We start from the raw sequence: 20,694 nt of genomic DNA, 5'->3' as shown, positions 1-20,694 counted from the left end.
GAAATTATATTTGAATCTGTTCTTTCCAAAAATGTCTATTAAAGTGTTTCCTTTATATGATATTAATTACTAATTAGGACATTTAAATGAATGTAACAATTGGTTAAAAATAGGAAGATTATGCACAATGTATGAATATTAACATTAATGAGTAGATAAAATTCATGGAATATCTTTCATATATATAATGTATATGTAATATGTATGTAAACTCATTGTGTTCTGTTAGTTGCTCAGTCATGTCTGACTCTTTGTGACCCCATGAACTGCAGCCCGCCAGGCTCCTCTGTCCACAGAATTCTACAGGCAGGAATACTGGAATGAGTTGCCATTCCCTTCTCCAGGTGATCTTCCCAAACTAGGTGTTGAACCCGGGTCTCCTGCACTTCAGGCAGATTCTTTACCATCTGAGCCAAATCCTGTGGACTGTAAGGAGATTAAACCAGTCAATCCTAAAGGAACCTGAATATTCATTGGAAGGACTGATGCTAAAATTGAAGCTCCAATACTTTAGCCACCTAATGCAAAGAGCCAACTCATTAGAAAAGATCCTGATGCTGGGAAAGATTGAAGGCAGGAGGAGAAGGGGACAACAGAGAATGATATGGTTGAATGGCATCACCAACTCAATGGACATGACTTTGAGCAAACTCCGGGAGATAGTGAAGGACAGGGAAGCCTGGCATGCTGCAGTCTATGGGGTTGCAGAGTAGGACTTGACTGAGTGACTGAACAACAACAATATGTATGTTTATGTGTAATGTGTTTATAAATACAAATAAAATTTACATGGATGCCAATTACAGTTCTAACACTGGAATATACCATAAAACAAAGAAAGTATAATAAATGAGTTGTAAAATACACTAGATGGTGATAGATGCTATAACAGAGGCACAAGGGGGAAGAAGGGGAAGGAGGGAGGAGGACAGGAAGAGAGAGAAGGAGAAAAGTCCATAAGGCATCAGTGGTTTGGAAAGGATTTAGATTATGTGTTAAGTAAGGATAGACTTCATTGAGAAGATGAGATTAGAGCAAAGACTTGAAGGTTTAGGGGCAGGTCAAATTGACTTATTTTGTAGTATTTTATACTGGAATATTTACAGAAGAAATTACTTCAAAATAATTACCTAAATTGCAAATATCAAATATGCTCTCATATATGAGACCTGAAATTTTGTTCTATTTCAAAAATATTTAAACTTACAAGAAATATCATATGACTATTTTTACAAAATAAAAACAAGAGAGAGGATGAGTTCAAGTACTGTTTTAGTTTAAACTTTATTTGGTATTTGTTAACTACATAGGGAGGAATATAATAATGTCAATGTTCAATTGAAAAAGACCCAAGTGAATCTATGGAATCATGAAATAATCAATAGTAGAATATAAGGAGCCTTTAAATCTAATAATAGATACAAACAATAATTCTAAAGTATTTTCATTTTGATATACTCTGTTTCTTAGTATTTTAATATTTGTCTGTTTACATTTTTAGTGCTCTACCCATTTAACTGTCAATATATTTCCTTTTCCTCTAATAAGTGCATTATGCACTCAATAAACAGATACTTCTGAGTTGGCATTATATGACATTTGTTACTTGGAGTAAATACTTATTTAGCGTCTATTAACTGCCAAACAAAATACCAGATATGTAAACATGAATAAGATGATATACTTCAATAAAATGCTCTAATAGTTTACTGGGGGAGCAGACATGGAAAAATAAATACAATATGTTACAATAAGCACAATAATAATATCTAATGGTTTCTGAGCACTATTAATAGGAGTCGTATTAGGCACTATACCTATATCTCTATTTGTGTCTTCAAGTCCATTACATAGGAACTCATACTAATCCCATCTTAAAAATGGTGACGTGAAATACAAAGTGGTGAGATAATGTGTCATATATCACAAGAACACAATTTGAATTTGAGTTTGAATGATCCTAGACCCTCAGAGCTCATAGATTCATGTATTAACTTCACCTGCTTGGTTGTTCAGAAGCATGTACATCAGATTAACTCAGCATGGAGCTGTGTCTGAAAAGGTTTCAGAACAAAAACACAACATTAAATTGATCTTATGGATGAGTATTTGCCAGACAGGGAAGACAGTTTTGGTTTTTTTGTCATGAAGGAATATACTGTGACAAGGCAGTGAAAATCACAAATGCATACCATGAAAGGAACTGAGGATCACAAGTAGTATTTCTGTGTGTCTGGATGTGAAGATCCTATTGAGAGTAGTGAGAGATGCCAGTAGAAATAGAAATGGTGGTCAGTTGATGGAGAACTTTTATCCCTTGTTAAGGGTTTACAGCTATATTGGAAAGTAAGGTTCATACAGGAAAGGACTGACACTGATTTATATGCAACAGCTTATATTTTCAAGTCATTACTTTTATTATGACATACAGGGTTATTTGTGATCTGAGAGACCTTTTAGAAGGCCATGCAATATTTAGAGGTAAATCTTAAAATGAAATTGGTGTAGAGAGGAGGGAGAGTAACGAAGAACATCTTTTGGGTGTACTTGGGAACTTTATTAGGTGTGGAAAGTGAGGGTAAAGGAAAAGGAGAAATAGAATACATGTCCAGAATTTTAGTTGAAGTATTGAATGGGTGGTGTTATCAGTAATTGAGATGAGGGAACAAATAAGAGAGAGGCACTCTATGGTGGAGGCGGGGAAAGGATGCGTTCCATTGTATACGTATAAATAGGGCATTTTGCAGACAATGAGAAATGCATGTTGCATCTTGATAGAGATTTCAGATCTGAATCTAATGTCATCTACCTAGAGATAGTATACAGAATAGAGGAGGAATGATTCTATCCAAGTATATGAGCTCTTAATCCATATGAAGACTAGCTCTGAGGAACACTAAAATTTAAGGAGTCGTGTCTTGCTGTACTAACAGTGAAGAAAGCTTTGAAGAACTCAAAGAGGTGGGAAGAAACAAGGCTGAAGAAATACAGAACCAAGAAATGATGTGTTACACATATGCTGTATAATTCATTTCTCTATATATACTTTAAAAATATCTCTTTGGAATAAGTGTGATAAACAGAAATGTGTCCCTTAATGCTATAATTTTGTTGCCCAGCTTATATAGCTTGATTTACTAAAGTAAACCTTGACTTGATGCTGTCAACTAGGACTGAAGAATGTTATAAGAAAAACTAATGGAAGTTTTTGTTGTATTTACTATGAATGTGTCTTCCTCACTCCTGTTTCTTCAAGGATGTTTCTCTATTCCTTGTAAGTCCCTCTTTTTGAGGAATTTTGGTAGAAATTTCACTTAAATCTCAGGAATAGAAACGTTTGTGCTACTACAGGGACGTTATCTACCTATCTTTGTCTGTCTCTCTGTCTGTTTATCTATCTATCTACCTACCTACCTATTTGTCTGTCACCTATCCATTTATCACCCATCATCTATCTATGTGATAGGAATGATATAAGGTATAAAGTGAATCATGTAAAAGTTTATGTTTTCATTTTTTGCATTGGGTAGCAAAAATCATGGACTCATTTCTGGGGACACTTTCTGCTGTAAGTAAGCCCTCACGGTGCACATTGTAAATAGACTTTGCTGCTGACTCCATTTTTAGCAACATGCCAGAATGCTTCTCATTCAATTTTTCTAAATTTGATTCTTTTGTGCTAAATTGTGTGATTTTTGTAAAGAACTGTATTTGTTTGAAAAAGAACGAATCTGAAAACAAATTCATGTATTAATTTTGAAGGATTTTGTGTAGTAATTTTGACCAATTGCCGATTTCATGCAGTAAATGTTTGCTGAGCTGAGTCAATGATGGTTGAGCAAATTGTTACTCCAGGGCTTAGCTTTTCTCAGCTACTCCAAATCACCTTAAGCTTCTCTTGGCGGCTGACTTTGATGAGGCGCTATCTCTGTCTTCTGCAGTGACAAGAACTGTGTGTGCGGAACAGTGTGATGGCAGATGCTATGGACCCTACGTGAGTGATTGCTGTCACCGAGAATGTGCTGGGGGCTGTTCGGGACCGAAGGACACCGACTGCTTTGTGAGTCTGGCAGCTCTCCCTTTCACTCTCTGATCCTCCCTTTCCTCCTAGTCTGACTCAGGTACATCAAGTCTTTAACATCGCTTGTGGTCAAGAACCCACTTGCCAATGCAGGAGATGTGAGACGCGGGTTCAGTCCCTGGGTGGGGAAGATCCCCTGCAGGAGGGCATGGCAGCTGTCTCCAGTATTCTTGCCTGGAGAATCCCCATGGACAGAGGAACCTGGAAGGCTATAATCACAAAGAGTCAGACATGACTGAAGCGACTTGGCATGCAAGCAAGATAAGATCAGGTGTTACTATTTTAGGGTTAAGAAAGATGCTGTGATTTCCTGAAAGTCATTCTCTTACTGGGTGGCTATTGATTAACTAGGATTGTTCTGTCCTGGAATAAATGTATTATGCCTTTCTGATATAGTTTATATTACAAGTCAGACTTAATTGGACAACCTGAAGGAAAACATATTGAGTATCTTTATAAAAGTTAACAGTATCCTTCCAAAATTTACCGTGATTACCTGTGTATGTTGTTGCATCACTGAGTTGAGCTCATCTTCTGAGTGGGGGCACTTGCATTTTATCTCTAAAATATAAATTTCAAGATTAAAGCAGATAAATTTATGAATTCAACTGTCTTATAGCTTATATTGTTTACAAGCTAATATTATTCAAAATTTTTAAGATTTACAAATGCATGCTTAAAGCAATTTATATGCTAATCTGTGTGATTTTTATTTTCAAAGAGGACACTTTTACATTCTCAAAATTAACATTTACAGCTTGTCAGGGCCACTTTTTAATTACTTTTTGATATCCCTGATAAAGTTCTTTCTATTCCATTGAATACATACAGGCAATTCTGTGAGTTACAGTTAATGCAGTTTCATACACACAGAGACTTAGTTTCATTTTAAGCCAAAAATCATAAAGTAATAAACAATTTTTGTTGCTAAAATGCACACAGGAGTATATTTTGTTCCTCCACATCAAATATCCAGAGAAAACACAGATGCATTTAGAACTGGGGATATTTTTTTTTCAAATTGGCACTTAATTCTGGACAAGCAAACCATAGATTATAGCTCTCAAGATATAGAAACACAGTAATTTCTTACTTCTGTTAATGTCACAAAAAACTTGTCTGTCCTAATTTTATAGTGAAACAAAAGTATGTATTATAGAAATGAGTAGGGAGGAAGAAGGAAGGAGAGGGAAATATTAAAAATGTACAGAAGATGCTCAACAGACCTTGAACTGAGACCCTTTCCCTTACCTCTCACCAGACATGGGATGTAAGCTTGATCTGAAAGATGCTGAACAGGGGTTGTGTTAGCAATTCCAAAACAGTACTAACAATAAAAATGAACAATAGCTTTTAACTTTCACTTAGAAGATTTTCACTGATTTTTTTTTTTCATGGTTCCCTTATCATGATAAGCAGAGTGCTGAGTAAGCTTCAGAATTCTCATTTCATTACTTTTATGGAATGGTCCACTGATTCCACTTTGACATTTTGTAGAGAATGTTCAAGAATGCCAGACCAAGGCCTTGGTGTAAGTTATTGTTTTGTATGCTGTCTGGAAGGTAACCTTGTTTGATCTCTCTGGCTTATGTCCCTTTGTTGCCAAGCAATCTGTGCGCAACACTGTATAAAATATATTAGTAAAGCAATTATGAGGACACATGAAGTTTTATAGCCATAAATTAAAGCTTACTGAGTTTTCTAGATTGTTTTTTAATAGATTCTTCCTGAAAAGTGTCATCTTAGTGAATAATGTATCATCAGTGAGTCTCATTCTGATTATGCATCTCGTAGACCATCATCAGGGAATTGTCATGTTTGTGATAAAGTGCTTGCTAAAACAACAATTGATTAAGAAAATGTTTTGAGGAAACAGAATAAATTAGTGCTTATTAATAACCATACATCTAATGGATGATGATATGTAAAATATAGCTTGAGTTCACATTAACTTGCCTTCCAAAGCCTAAAGTATTCCTATGCAGGTTTAAATTGTTTAAGAGAATTAGTCCATCTCCTCTTTTGCTAATCACATGTTTTATCTACTTATATATGTACTTTTTATGTACTTATATATCTACTCTTTTATATCAAATACCTAACTGCTGGGTGGTACAGTTGTTTTTAATTGTTTTCAAATGCATGTGAACTTATTAGCAAATAGAAGTCTCAGGAAAAATATATAAATCAGCAGAAACACATTTATTTGAATTTGACTTTTAGGAAAAGGTATGACTATATAGGAAAAAGGTATCATATTATTCAATTATGGACTAAGTATAGCTACTTCTTTACAATTTGGCATCACACACCCCCTACATTTATACTTGGCTAGTCACCTGACAGAGACTTTTCTTTTAAATCCAGTTTGAATGACCATCACAAAGTTATCTCACTATACAGTGGAGATGAACAGACTTACAAGGTTACTTAAGTCACCAAATTTGTCAAATATCAGCTTTAAGGAAACTCTAGTCTATGCAGTTGGATATTTAGTTTTCACTGCCAGACTCTAAAACTCAGCATAAACCCTTTGAATAATAAATTTTCACTATAATCTAACTTTAATAATTTAAATCAATTCCCAGTTTAGAAATTAATGGAGAGATACCAAGAAATATGAAAATTAGTAACTATAGAAGGTATATCTGGTGATGCTGGAAAAAATTTTTTAAAATTAAGAAATACAAAATAAACATTAACTTAAAAAATAAATCCTGATGAATAAAAAATTGTCAAAATTTCCAGTTTTATTGAAATCGATATATGCTAAGCAGTTAATACACCTTATCACATAACTGTTGTAACAGTGTCCCTTTAACAAATATTATGAAGTTTGCTTCAAAAATGAAATTAATCTTTGCTGTGTTGCAGGCCTGCATGAATTTCAATGACAGTGGAGCATGTGTTACACAGTGTCCACAAACTTTTGTCTACAATCCCACTACCTTTCAACTGGAGCATAACTTCAATGCAAAATACACCTATGGAGCATTTTGTGTCAAGAAGTGCCCACGTAAGTAACAAAATAAGAATAGCCAAATTAATTAACTCATTGTTTTAAAACAAAGGAATTTCATGGAAACATCATAATTTGAAACTTATGACATATCATGAATTACTTTGGTATGGATATTATTATTATTTCACACATAAAGGAATTAAAATTCAAAATATTGAAGTGATTCGTTCATAATCTCAGCAAATGAATTAGAGTACATGTCATTCATTGACTTCTAAACTCATTATTTTCACTATATGTCAGTATTTTTGCACATGATGCTGTTCCTCAGGAAAATAATTAAGTAGCAGCAAACTATGTAATGAACAAGGTCTTCTTCTAATAACAATGAATTTTCACCTAAAGTGATCTTATTGTTTATTTGTAATAGAATATATGAAATAATTTTGACATCAGATCTAATCTTAAAACAATAACCATGGATATACAGGGCATGTTAAGGAATCTTTACCAAATTGAAAATTCATCCTGGGGATTCAAAATGACAAGCTTTATTTTTATCAAGAATAGTATATATCTTGATATTCGTTGAAGTCAACTTCTTTGCTTGGAGAGACCACTGAGACATTTCTTTGATGTTTTACTTTTTTTGATGGCTGAAAAAATCACCTCATTTGTCCATATACTAAATTAAGAGACTTTACATTCTATATCACATAGATATTTATTTTTTTGATTTGTGCATATGATGGAGTAGGAAGTGTAAGAGACATGAGATGAGAATGGCTTTGATTATAGCTTTGGCCACTTATTCATTGTGTGATTTTTAATGAACTACTTAATTTTCTGGGCTTCCCTTGTAGCTCAGTCAGTAAAGAACCTGCCTGCAATGCAGGAGACCTGGGTTCGATCCCTAGGTCGGGAATATCCTCTGGAGAAGGAAATGGCAATCCACTCCATTGTTCTTGCCTGGAATCCTATGGACAGAGAAGCCTGACAGGCTACAGTCCACGGTGTCGCAAGAGTCGGACACATCTTAGCAACTAAACCACCACCACCACTTAATTTTCTCTTTTCTCCTCTTTAAAATGTGGATAATCAAATGTACCCTTTCTCTTTCCCAGAAATATTAAATAGATCAAAGTGATAGGAAATAAGTTTCATAGGAATAATATATAAAAACAAGTCTTTGAAAGCAACGATGATTCCAGCCATTATTATTATTTTATATTGATTAAAAGAATAATTATGCATATATATGCATAAACATATATATGCATTTGTATGTTAAATAATTTTATAACCAAACTCAGGGTTTTGATCTGATAATTTCTCATCTAAAAGTTACCCTATATTTACTATCTACTATCTTGCAAACTACAGGGCTTAAGAATATCATAGAATGAAGCTAGATGACAAATTTTTTTCCTTTTCTTAGACAAATGTACTCCTCCTTCTTAGACTATATCTTTTATAGCGGCTCTGAAGTCTCTCAGCTCCTAAATTACAGCAAGAGGTCAAAATCTAAGGACTGTTTTTTGAAACGACATGCCCAGTTACCATAGTTATAGTAACTCATAAACTTTCTTTCATGGATTAGTTTCAGTTCAGTTCAGTCGCTCAGTCGTGTCCGACTCTCTGCGACCCCATGAACTGCAGCACGCCAGGCCTCCCTGTCCATCACCAACTCCTGGAGTCTACCCAAACCCATGTTCATCGAGTCGGTGATGCCATCCAACCATCTCATCCTCTGTCGTCCCCTTCTCCTCCCACCCCCAATCCTACTCAGCATTAGGGTCTTTTCCAATGAGTCAACACTTCGCATGAGGTGGCCAAAGTATTGGATTAGTTTGGGTCTATCCAATTACACACTAAATTAAAGCACTTCATTATTTATCTATGTAAAATTCAAATCTTTGAGGGACTTTGCCTATGCTAAACTGTAGCTATCTTGGGAAACCAAGATATTTAGTTTCTAAATACTGGTCTACAATTCCTAATCCAGAATTTTGAAATTCAAACACTGAACAATAAATATTTTTTGAAACTTATTTGGCTTCAAAACCTGAACTTTTTATGAAGATACTCATAATCTTTTTTATTTGTTTCACTTGACATAAGCTGCTACAAAAATGTGGACTTTTTAAATAAGAGGTATTCCTAAAGACCTTGCAGAAAGGATGGTTACATCTGTTACAGTTTGAGTTCCCATGCGACAGAGATTTTGGTTGTTAATGAGTGTTCTCAGGATCAGGACCCATGAGAGAAGGAAAGGATGTGAGATCAGGCTGTGATACAGTCTTAGCAAGGTGTCTCTACTGTGACAGATGCTCTCTAGTGGATATTAACTTAGAATACAAAGATCATCGCACTTTATACTCACTCCCATGGATTCAAATATATCCCTCTACCCCAGACTGCTTTCAATTCCAGTTCCATATCTTCTAGGATTTCTTCTCTCAGAACAAGCCACTGCTCATGTTGTTGCTGTTGTGTTAGTCGCTCAGTTGTGTGTGACTCTTGCAACCCCATGGACTGTAGCCCACCTGGTTCTTCTATCCATGGAATTCTCCAGGCAAGAATACTAGCTATTCCCTTCTTCAGGGGATCTTCCAGACCCAGGAATCAGACCTGGGTCTCTTGCATTGCAGTTAGATTCTTTACCATCTGAGCTACCAGGTCATATTTATTCTAAACTCCTATTTATTCCATACAAAGTAAAGGATCCTTTGCACTACCCAGAACTATGCCCATTGGTAGGATTTTCACTTGCCACTCTCTTTCCAGTCCACTCCTGACTGAGGCTGCAGGGCAGCTGCCATGCATTTTCAGTTGCCTGCACCTACATCTCAAGATTAGTTTTTGTATCCCGCTGTCATCTTGTCATACTTGCCCTCTCTTGGTTCCCCATGTAGCCATAGCTATGAACTTAGTGAAAGGTGCCAGCACAGTGGTCAGTGGATAATGTAAGGATTTGGACCACCTGCTTATGCAGTTAACTGTGTGAGTGCCCCAGCTCATATCAATTCCAAATGCACTTTTTCCATTTTACAATGGATTGCCGTTGGCCCTAATCAAAATTATGATGTCATGGTTTCTAACAGAACTTTGTTTGTGATGGGCAATTCAGACTACATGATCAATTACCCATGGTTAAGTAGTCCATCTTTACCATGACCCAGAAGCATGTCAGGAGTTATTTATTAAATGGGGTATAATTCCTAGAGGTCTCTGATGTGATTTTCCAGTTGAAACTTGCCATAACTCTACGTGGCATATTTTCCTACCATACATACTTCTAATATTATAGAATAAGTATATTAGAATATTAATATATTAGATTATTCTATAATATTCTAATATTATAGACATATGTATGGGTTTTGTGGGTTTTGTGATCCAAGTAGCAGGATTGCCTGCACCCCAGCCTAGACTTGCACTATATGCCTTTCCTGCTCTGGGTCCCCTTCAAGATCAGAAGCTTTCTAGACTACTGAATACTGCCAGAAGCAGTATTTCCAAACATGGAAGGATGCTGCCTTCAAAATCCAAAAGCAGCCTGGCAAGTATTGTGTTTTCCCTTCATCGTACAAGGCTCTAGATGCAATAATTTGTCCTTATTTTTGGAAGGGAATGTTTGGCATATTCCAGACCACCAGACTTCTAAACATTTCACCATGGCTAATTAGACATTCGTGGTTTATTTAGTAGACCTTTCCTAAAATCACAGGGTCGCAAAGAGCCAGACGTGACTGAGCAACTAACACTTTCACTTCCTTAAAGTACCGCCCTTCCAAATTTCATCTTTTTTTCTTCATATGAAGCTATGGGACAATTTCTATGGCTCTCTGTTGAAAGAAGAACATATTTTAAACATTTCCTCCTGTGATATAAAGTATACTCCCTTCATCCAAGGCAGTTTAACTTCAGCTTCATTTGTGCTTCATGTAACTTGAAGTATTTTTAGATTTCAAACTTGTATCATGGAATGAAATGAAGCGGAACTATTGAAAAACACAAACTAAATGTCATACAGTTTCCTAAGACTATAAAAGAAATTCACAATCTTGGGGGGCAATTCAGGATGTGGAGCAGTAGCCAAACAAGTACCAAATGTTAACACAAGCTGCCCTTGGATTTGAATGTAGATACTCATAGATGCTATTTCAGGTTGATATGTTTAGACAAGGAGTTGTTTTAGGGAAAGAAACATACATACTATCATTTTCAAAGGGTAATAATGTTAAAACCCTAAAATATCTTGTTTTAAATTCTATTGCTTGACATCAACATTATTGCTAAATTTACCTTTTATTTTATTTTTTTGTCAGATAACTTTGTGGTTGATTCCAGTTCCTGTGTGCGTGCTTGTCCTAGTTCCAAGATGGAAGTAGAAGAAAATGGGATTAAAATGTGTAAACCTTGCACTGACATTTGCCCAAAAGGTAGTAATGTTGCACAGTCATTCTATGATAAAAATGTATTATTTTATTGATTAAAGAAAATTTTTCTCAACTCCCTGATCTTGTTTCTACAGCTTGTGATGGCATTGGCACAGGATCGTTGATGTCAGCTCAGACCGTGGATTCTAGTAACATTGACAAATTCATAAACTGCACCAAAATCAATGGGAATTTGATCTTCCTTGTCACTGGTATTCATGGGTCAGTATTACATTTTTATAGAAAATTTTATTGTAAAATATAGACAGAGTTTAAGATATTCTTTAGTTTTGTCAGTCTGATTCATTTTGACACAAAGTTCCATTATATATTAATGCTTTTTCCAGCAAAATCAATGTCAGATTTTACCAGTGGTAATTGTAACCCAAATTTTGCAAGAATAATCCAGATTATAAATTTGCTGACTACCTGGATTTGAAAATAAAGATTTATATATAAGCTAAGATGTATTTACAGGATATTCTCCTCAAATCATAGATTTTAGTAAGTTTGACACATTAGTAGATATATTTAGGGAAATAGTATCAGTGGATAAAGTGGGAAATTTCATTCAAATCCCTAACCCAATTAATCAAGACAACATATATTAATTTTTTTAAAACGTATTCCACAGAAAAGTCAGTAAGTTGTAATTCTGAGCTTTCAGGTATTTTCTTTACCCTATTATGTCTTTTTAGGTTTTAGAGTTGAGAATTTAGTACTATTGTGAGAAATCTATTAAATGAATTTCATTTTAGCAATAAAAATTGTAACAGTTTCTAGGCTTCTTCATTCTAGAACCACCTGCTGGTTTTGATGGGAAAAATGACCAAACTTGTATTTTTTCAATTGCAATGAAAATGTCAATATTTTATGTTATATTTTATCTATTTATCTATATCACTACTTAATCCCTAAATATTAGTGCTACAGGCTACAGAAAAGGAATATCACTCACATATTTCAATTCAAAAGACTAAACATAAAACAGTTCTAGAAGCAAAACAATTTAACACATTATGAATAAATATGTCAAATAGGAACAGCAAGAGAAGTAAAACAAAATGTTTCTTTCTATTCAAATAAATTACTTTAGGTCTTAGTACATAGAGCATTTCTTTACTTTACAATGTAACTTTTAGTATAGATCTATGCCAGAAATACCAAGAGGTGTTTCTTGTTGCTGTTGTTGTTTTGTTTCTTTTTGTTTTTTAAATAAGGTCCAGATTTAAAATCTCTTTAAAAACTATGCACATGATTACTCTATTCTTGTGTGGCAAAAATCTGTTGGAGCTGGATGGTCTAGCCATTTTGAGATGGGACACAGTCAATTGAATTCACCATAGTCCCCACTGACCCTCTATATCCATTTACATTGTTATATTTGCCTTCTTGGCTCCATTGGATAAGAGGCCTGGGCCAACATGTAGCTTCATCTATATAATTTAACATATGTATATCATTTAGTAAAACAATATATCCACATTTTAGGTATTTTGTAAAACGAAATATCACTGTACATAAAAGATCATATTATGTTAACAGTGTCTTCTGAGAAATAAGAAAACACAGCCCATCAATTCACATTGACTGCTTCCACATGGATATATTATTAATAAATGAATGGACCTCAAGTCCATCTTCATGGGGAAAGATTTAAAAACATAGTCTCATGAATTGCTTTAGACAAGTGGTTTTCATTACAATCAGGCCCAACATCCATCATTTCTATATTAAGCATTTTAATACTTCTCAATTTTGAAATAAAAGTCATAGATTATGTACTCTACCTATAAACATAGTTTTATAAAGTCATTATAATTGTAATTTAAAGAAGAATTTGGAAAAGTAATGTTTAATAAAATAGGTATTGATAGGAAAATGATCAGCTACTTTTTGTTGTAAAAGTTTGGATTCATAGGAGGGAAGAGTAGAAGTCACTTTGTGCATGAAGTATGGGGAAATAAAGTGCAAAGGAGCAGATGAGCACCGGAATACTGTTGTATGAATAGAGGCAACATTACTGTAGAATTACACACAAAATATGACACACTATGAAGTTTGTACACATGAGCTTCTAAACTGGGTGGAGCATTTTAAGGTGGTTCAAGACATGAAGCAATCCTTTGCTTTGAAAGGTATTTAACTTGGCTTGGGATTATTACTAAATCCTGTAGAGTCCCTCAATCTCAATCATAACTGAAACCTCTTAATGGATGTCCCAGATGACCATACATTCACAAGTATGAGAAGAATTATTATAAAACATCAGACTAATCCAGACTTTCAAGGAGGACGCTGAGTGAAAAATGACAAAAATCAACTCACATGAATTAGAAATAGAAAGGTCCACCAAGTTTCTCTTATAAATAAGAGTCAAATTTTCTACTTGATTAACTTGATCCAGACTAGACTGGAGTTTGGTTTGAGTCTCTACCATGGATAATCTGCATTGAGCTGTGTGGTTTCCATGTCAAACACTCAGTGTCCTCCCATATGGAGTTGAGAACTGGATTAAAAATAAATAACTACCTCCTCTGGGTGTTGTGGGGATTCAAAGCAAATATATATATATATTTTTTAAGTGTTTAGTCCGATACCTAGAATACAGTAGATCTTAATAAATGGTATAAAAAGGAAAGAAAAAGATGGGAAAAGGAGAAAAAGAAGAGAAAGAGGAGAAAGACAATGAAAAGTAACAAAAATAAAACTTAAAAAAAAAAACAAACACTGATGCCCCCCGCCCAGAATTAAAGAAAGTTTGAAACATTTAGAGAAAAAGGCAGTTCAAAAGCAAATCTCAGTAACTATATCTAGTATCTGGTTTATAGCACAGCATATAGCATAACAGATATTATTTCATAGACTATTGGAAACTGAATAAAGTCAAATTTATCTTTATGCCAATACTCACATTATGACAAACATACTTCCTACCTCAGACGATTACGATTTGTCTTTAATTATAGCAATTAAATGTAACATTATAATTAATATTATTGTGTCTCAAGCATAATATATAAGGCATTTCCAGGACAAATATATATATATGAAAGATGATATGTTCCTCCTTCCTAGTCTCATGTCAATATGAAACATATATTCTGAAGCCTTTCTCTTTCATCTAGGAAGGTATTAACATAAAGTTAATTGAGTAGATCTCAGATGCTTATGTATAGGCACATGTGTATTCATGTATGTAATGTGTGTGTGTATAGACAGAGAGATTTTGAAGGTGAATAATATGAGGTATTATAAACAGAAAGCTTTTAGTAAATTAACAAAATGCTATATTCCACTTAATTCTCATTATCCTCAGTCTTCTACTAACTAGATTTTGATAGGTTGTATTGTTTGATTAAGCAATACAATTAGGGTATTTCTTTAAACTAATGGAAAGGAAAAATCCAAAATTAAGTGAGATTATACATTTCAAAAACAAATTTCTGCTAAAAATAAATTTACTGTGAAATTGTCAATTAAAATGTTAATGCATGAAAAAGTTCAAGGAAATATTCAATTTATAGCACAATACCACCCTTGCTAGAAATAAAGTAGACACTCTTATTTTCTTATTTAGAATGGGAACTGCAGGCAAAAGTCAGTGTTCAGGATTATCATAGGATCTCCTTTCATGTTTTGTCATGTCTAGCAATGGTCATGTGCATATGCTGAGAGCAATAAAATGCTCACCAAACAAGCATACCCATGCTATGTCACAATCTGACACTAATAAGAAAGTGCTTAGATGATAGACTGTAATGATGATAGATAATTGGAAACAGATTATGAGTTTGCTGGAGAAAATAATGTGATTTCAATGGAACTGTGAAAATATGTTTCTTTCTCTTTATTCTGAGCTTTATTGGGTCACTAAACACACTCACAGTGTGGACATAATGTTCATTTTCATTACCCCACGTTTAGCTAGGAAAAGTTCTCAATTTTAAAACACTATGGATTTCAAGTGACTTGATGGAACTCCCTAAGGTTACTTTGAAGTCGGTAAGTGGGATTCTGTCAACTTATTTTATGAGAGTCCTGAATCTCTAAAATTAAGTATATAAAATTTCTGTGGTCCATTGGGTTTCATGTGAACAGTCTAGAATTTATTTCAATCCTGGCAATGTAAGTGTCCTCAGTAAAAGTTTGGACTGACCCCACTATTGCATGTTGCCCTGAACTTTGAGTGTTTCTCAGCAAAGAGAGAATATTTTATTATATTACTAGAGCTGTTCTATATATTGCTTTACATCAAAGAACAAATGTAGAAAGCTCATTCTTCTACGGCAGAGCTGGACTTTCCCCTGCCTATGGAAATCTTTGCATATTAGAAAATTACGGCAACCAGAGTTTTCCCACACAATGACCTAATTTTGTGGCTGCATATTCACCAGAAGCATATGTATTCATTCCATATATCTTTAGTTTCAAATAGAGCAAATTTGCCAGAATATTTGAATTAGACTTTAAGCTTTTGAAATGTATTCATGTCTCTTTAAGGAAAATCTTAATTGTTTATGTGTGAATTACAGAGAAACTCATTTATAGTGTTTCCAAGCCTTTTCTAACATGCCATGTTAAACTAATAGTACAGCAAAATAGATTACACTTCTTGATTTTTTTAGTTGAAAGTAGTAATTTCATCAAGCGAAGTGTTTTTTTTTCTTTTAAAAGATATGAAATTGTTCACAGTATAAATGAACATGTTTATGAACCAAGCTAAGAGGGTCAGTACAAGGCGGTTTCAGAGATCAAGGTTGCTGAACTAATACTGAATTTTCAAAGGCTGTAATGACTGGATAAATAAAAACCAGTGGATTCAGACTCAAATTCTTGGAAGACAGGCCTATATATTTGTCAGGGGATTGCGGAACACCTTGACTGATAGCCTCCAATGGATCATGTATCCTAGGTTATATTCCCACATGAAAAAGAGGGTTCTCAGATACTGCTAAAACCACAGATATCCACAGCAAGGATAAAATTCAGCTGATTGCTAAAGATAGATACAAACTTCTAAAAAGCCTGGTTAGTTGATTTTAGAAGTTTGATCTTTCTTGAAGAATGACCAATATATGGATTTAATTTTTCTCTGAAGAATATGTGTTAGTATGAGGTTTTTACTTGACCAGAATAGCACAGAACACCTTTTAAAGTAATAAAACCTAAAAAATTTACTACATGTTACTTAAGAAAATATGAAGGTAGTGCTTGAATTACTGAGAAATGTTGAATGTTAGGTTTATATTTGGCTTAATATTTAAGTATGCATGGTTGCCATGTTTAAATGAAAAATATTTTCTTAAAATGAAAACTTCTAAAAGAAATTCATCAATTATTTAATATTAAAGATATTTTATATTTATTTTCAAAAGACAAGGCAATTATGTATCAATAACATTTATTTTAAAATATATGTATGCATTAAGAGATGGTATTTTTTAAAATCTTCAAAATGCAGAACACCTTTTGAGTATTATTAAATTTATGGTAAATTTTATTTTCAAATGTTAGCATGATTCATATAGATGGAAGCTAATAGTTCCTGTCTTATGAACGTAAACATAAATAAATCAGATAGGAGCAAGTTTGCACTCATAATCAATGTGAAGATACAGAAGAAAATGTTTATATTCTGTATTTGTTTTTACCCTTCTTATGAAATTACAAGTTCTGTTAGCAATTTAGTATGCTTTGAGAAGCCCAAAAGTTAGTTATTCTCACCATAGCATAATTTATTTGAAGAGTATATTTCCCAGTTGAGAATAGACTTTTAAAGGCAAAATAAAATGGTTAGTAAATGAAATTGCTATATGTGGAGATTTCTCCAGGAGAGTCAAATTTAACCATTCCCCTGGATCTAGAATAGCCTTCAATCAAGAATTCATATTTTGTCATAAAAGTGTCCTCAGAGTGCATTTTGATCCCCTTGCACATCTTGCATAGAAAAGTCTAGATAAAGCATTGCTAAACTTCCTATTGGACTTTGCTGGTCACTCAGTGGTAAAGAATCCACCTGCCAGTGCAGGAAAAGGGGGTTCAGTCCCTGGGTCAGGAAGTTTCCTTGGAGAAAGAAATGACAACCCACTCCAGTATTCTTGCCTGGTAAATCCCGTGGACAGAAGAGCCTGGTGGGCTATAGTCCATGGGGTCACAAAAGAGTTGGACACAACTTAGGGGCTAAACAACAACAACCTTCTTTTTGCTAATTAAAGTTCAATTTGAATGGAATAATTGCTGTCACATTTCTCATGGTTTTCACGCCTTTATCTAATTTTAAATTTGACTTCATTTTTTTCTTGATTTTCTAGGGACCCTTACAATGCAATTGAAGCCATAGACCCAGAGAAACTGAATGTCTTTCGGACCGTCCGAGAGATAACAGGTAATTTTTTGTGTGAGTTTGTTGTTCTATGAACTATGGGAATTTTAGTGTTTTGTTGAAAATATTACATAGTATTGGAATTTTCAAAGCAAATTCTAGTTTAAAAAAAAGTATTATTTAAAATGATGGAGGGCGGGGCTAAGATGGCGGAGGAATAGGACGGGGAGACCACTCTCTCCTCCACAAATTTATCGAAAGAACATCTGAACACTGAGCAAACTTCACAAAACTATTTCTGAACGCTGGCAGAGGACGTCAGGCATCCACAAAGACAGCGCATTATCTTCAAAAGGAGGTAGGAGAAATTATAAAACATAAAAAGAGAGACAAAAAAGCTAGGGACGGAGACCCGTCCCGGGGAGGGAGTTGTAAAAGAGGAGAAATTTCCAAGCACCAGGAAACCCTCTCACCGGCGGGTTTAGGGGAAGATTTTGAATCTCGGAGGGCAACATAACTGGGAGAAAAAATAAATAAAACCCACAGATTACATGCCTAAAGGCAACTCCCAGCAAAGAACCCCAGACGCTTGCATCATCCGCCACCAGAAAGTGAGGGCTGAACGGAGAGGAGTGGGCGGCACTGCTTAGGGTAAGGACTGGGCCCGAACGCCCTGAGGGCAATCTGAGGGAGCTAACCTGAGATAGTAACCCAAACTGTGGGACAGCCAGAGAGAGAAAACTATCCCGTGAAAAGCCCAAATCTAAGGCACTGCCGGCCCGCTCACAGAACAAAGGACTGAGCGATACCAGAGGAGAGCTAGCCGGCTGCGGACCGCCCCATCCCCCACTGGACACAGCAGGCAGGCGGGCCCAGCCACAGCCGGAAAGGGACAAACTCGGCCCCAGAGAGGGCACCCCCTACCAAACTGCAAACAGGCTCCCAGTTTCTAAGCAAAGACTGCCTGAGATCCCGGAGGGTCGACAGCCGCCGGGAGGGTCGCAGCCAGAGACCAGCTCCCCAGAACCGACACAAAGCACACCGGAGCCAGGCGCGCCCATAAAGCGAGGCGGGGACCAAGGAGGTGATAAGCCGCACCGCCCCAACAGGGGAGAGTGCGCTCGCCAAACTCGTGGCCGCCTGAGCAGCTCCGACCAGGAACGGCACAAGCCGCGGGCGAAACCGAGTCTGCGCCTTTGTGGAGTAACCGGGAGCCTGAACCTGAGTGGCTTAGACCTGGGAAGTGCACGCATCTCAGGGCCCGCTCCCCGGCCAAGTAACCTGAAGCCTGAGCAGGGTAGACGGGGAAAGCACACACGCCGTGAGCGGGGGCGAACCCAGTGCGGCGGAGACACTGCGAGCTGTCCACACACACGCCAGTGATATAGGTTTGCAGTGTTCCTCCCTCCCCTCAGCAGGACTGAACAAGCGAACCTAAAGAGACCACCTCTGCCCCTTTGTGGCAGGGCGGAAATTAGATACTGAAGAGACCTCCAAACAGAAGCCAAATAAACAGAGGGAAGCGCGTTGGAAGTGACAGGCCAACAGATTAAAATCCCTGTAGTTAACACCCACTGCATTGAAAGGGGCCTATAGATCTTGAAACGTATAAGCAGGAACAAGGATCTATCTGAAACTGAACAGACCCCACACTGCTCACAACAGCTCCAGAGAAAGTCCAGGATATATATTTTTACTATTATCATAATTTTTTTTTAATTTTTTTAATTTTTTTTCTTTTTCTTTCTTTTTTCTTTAAGTCCTCTATTACACCTTTAACTTTCATTTTCATAACCCACTATTCCTTGCAAAAAAAAAAAAACCCTATTTTTAAAGCAAACTGCATACATATATCTTATACCTTTTGTGGTTTCTTTTTTTACTGTTTTTTTCCTGTTTTACTTTTTTTCCTGTTTCTTTTTTTTTTTTTACTGTTTTACTGTTTTTTTTCTTTTTACACTGTTTCCTTTTTTTCTTTTTTTATATTGTATGTTTTATAAGAGTCTAACCTCTACTCTAGATTTTTAATCTTTGTTTTACATATTTGATATCAATTTTGTACATTTAAGAACCCAATCTTTAGGACCCATTTTTACTCAGGAGTGTGATTACTGGCTTGATTACTCTCTCCCCCTATTGACGCTCTTTCTTCTCCCCCAGGGAACGTCTATCTCCCACCCTCCTCCTTCTCTTCTCAACCCAATTCTGTGAATCTCTGAGGGTGTTCTGGGTACCGGAGAACACTTCGGGAACAGAATACTGCCCAGATCTCTCTCTCTCCCCTCCTGATTCCTCCCTTTCTACTCATGCTCACCTCTGTTACCTTCCTCCCCCCTCTCTATGTATCTCTGTGAACCACTCTGAGGGTTCCAGACTGAGGAGAGCACAGAGGGAAGTGCTTACTGGCTAGACTGCTCTCTCCACGTTTGTCCCCCTCTTCTCCTCTTGGTCACCTCAACCCCACCCCCACCCCCACTTCACTTCTCCATGTAACTTAGTGAACCATTCCAGGTATCCTTCACTGTGGAGAATCTTTCAGCATTAACCTAAAAGTTTTATTATTGATGCTGTATGGATGGAGAAGTCTTGAGGCTACTGCAAGAATAAGACTGAAAGCCAGGGGAAACATTAATTAATAAGAGATCATCCAATAGCCTCCACATATACACTGAAACCAAGCTCCACCCAGGAGCCAATAAGTTCCAGGGCAAGACATACCATGCAAATTCTCCAGCAATGCAGGAACATAGCCCTGAGCACCAATATACAGGCTGCCCAGAGGCACACCAAATCCGTAGACATCTCAAAACTCAATACTGGACACTCCATTGCACTCTAGAGAGAAGAAATCCAGCTCCACCCACCAGAACACCGACACAAGCTC

General features: G+C 35.9%; 1 protein-coding gene across 2 annotated transcripts in view; it reads left to right on the top strand.

Moving 5' to 3' along the window:
- The window catches only part of ERBB4 (erb-b2 receptor tyrosine kinase 4), a 1,244,626-nt gene that overhangs the window by 906,793 nt on the left and 317,139 nt on the right, over window positions 1–20,694 (top strand). For both annotated transcript variants that reach the window (XM_081582978.1, XM_081582977.1), the window contains exons 6-10: window positions 3,942–4,060; window positions 6,956–7,097; window positions 11,375–11,488; window positions 11,581–11,707; window positions 17,800–17,873. In XM_081582978.1, the coding sequence (XP_081439104.1) occupies window positions 3,942–4,060; window positions 6,956–7,097; window positions 11,375–11,488; window positions 11,581–11,707; window positions 17,800–17,873 (576 nt within the window). The remainder of the gene's footprint in view (window positions 1–3,941; window positions 4,061–6,955; window positions 7,098–11,374; window positions 11,489–11,580; window positions 11,708–17,799; window positions 17,874–20,694) is intronic.

Source organism: Giraffa tippelskirchi, chromosome 3 (assembly GCF_054371585.1).
Source record: "Giraffa tippelskirchi isolate mGirTip1 chromosome 3, T2T-mGirTip1v1.2.pri, whole genome shotgun sequence".
NCBI lineage: Eukaryota > Metazoa > Chordata > Mammalia > Artiodactyla > Giraffidae > Giraffa > Giraffa tippelskirchi.
This window is presented reverse-complemented; position numbering and strand designations above follow the sequence as displayed.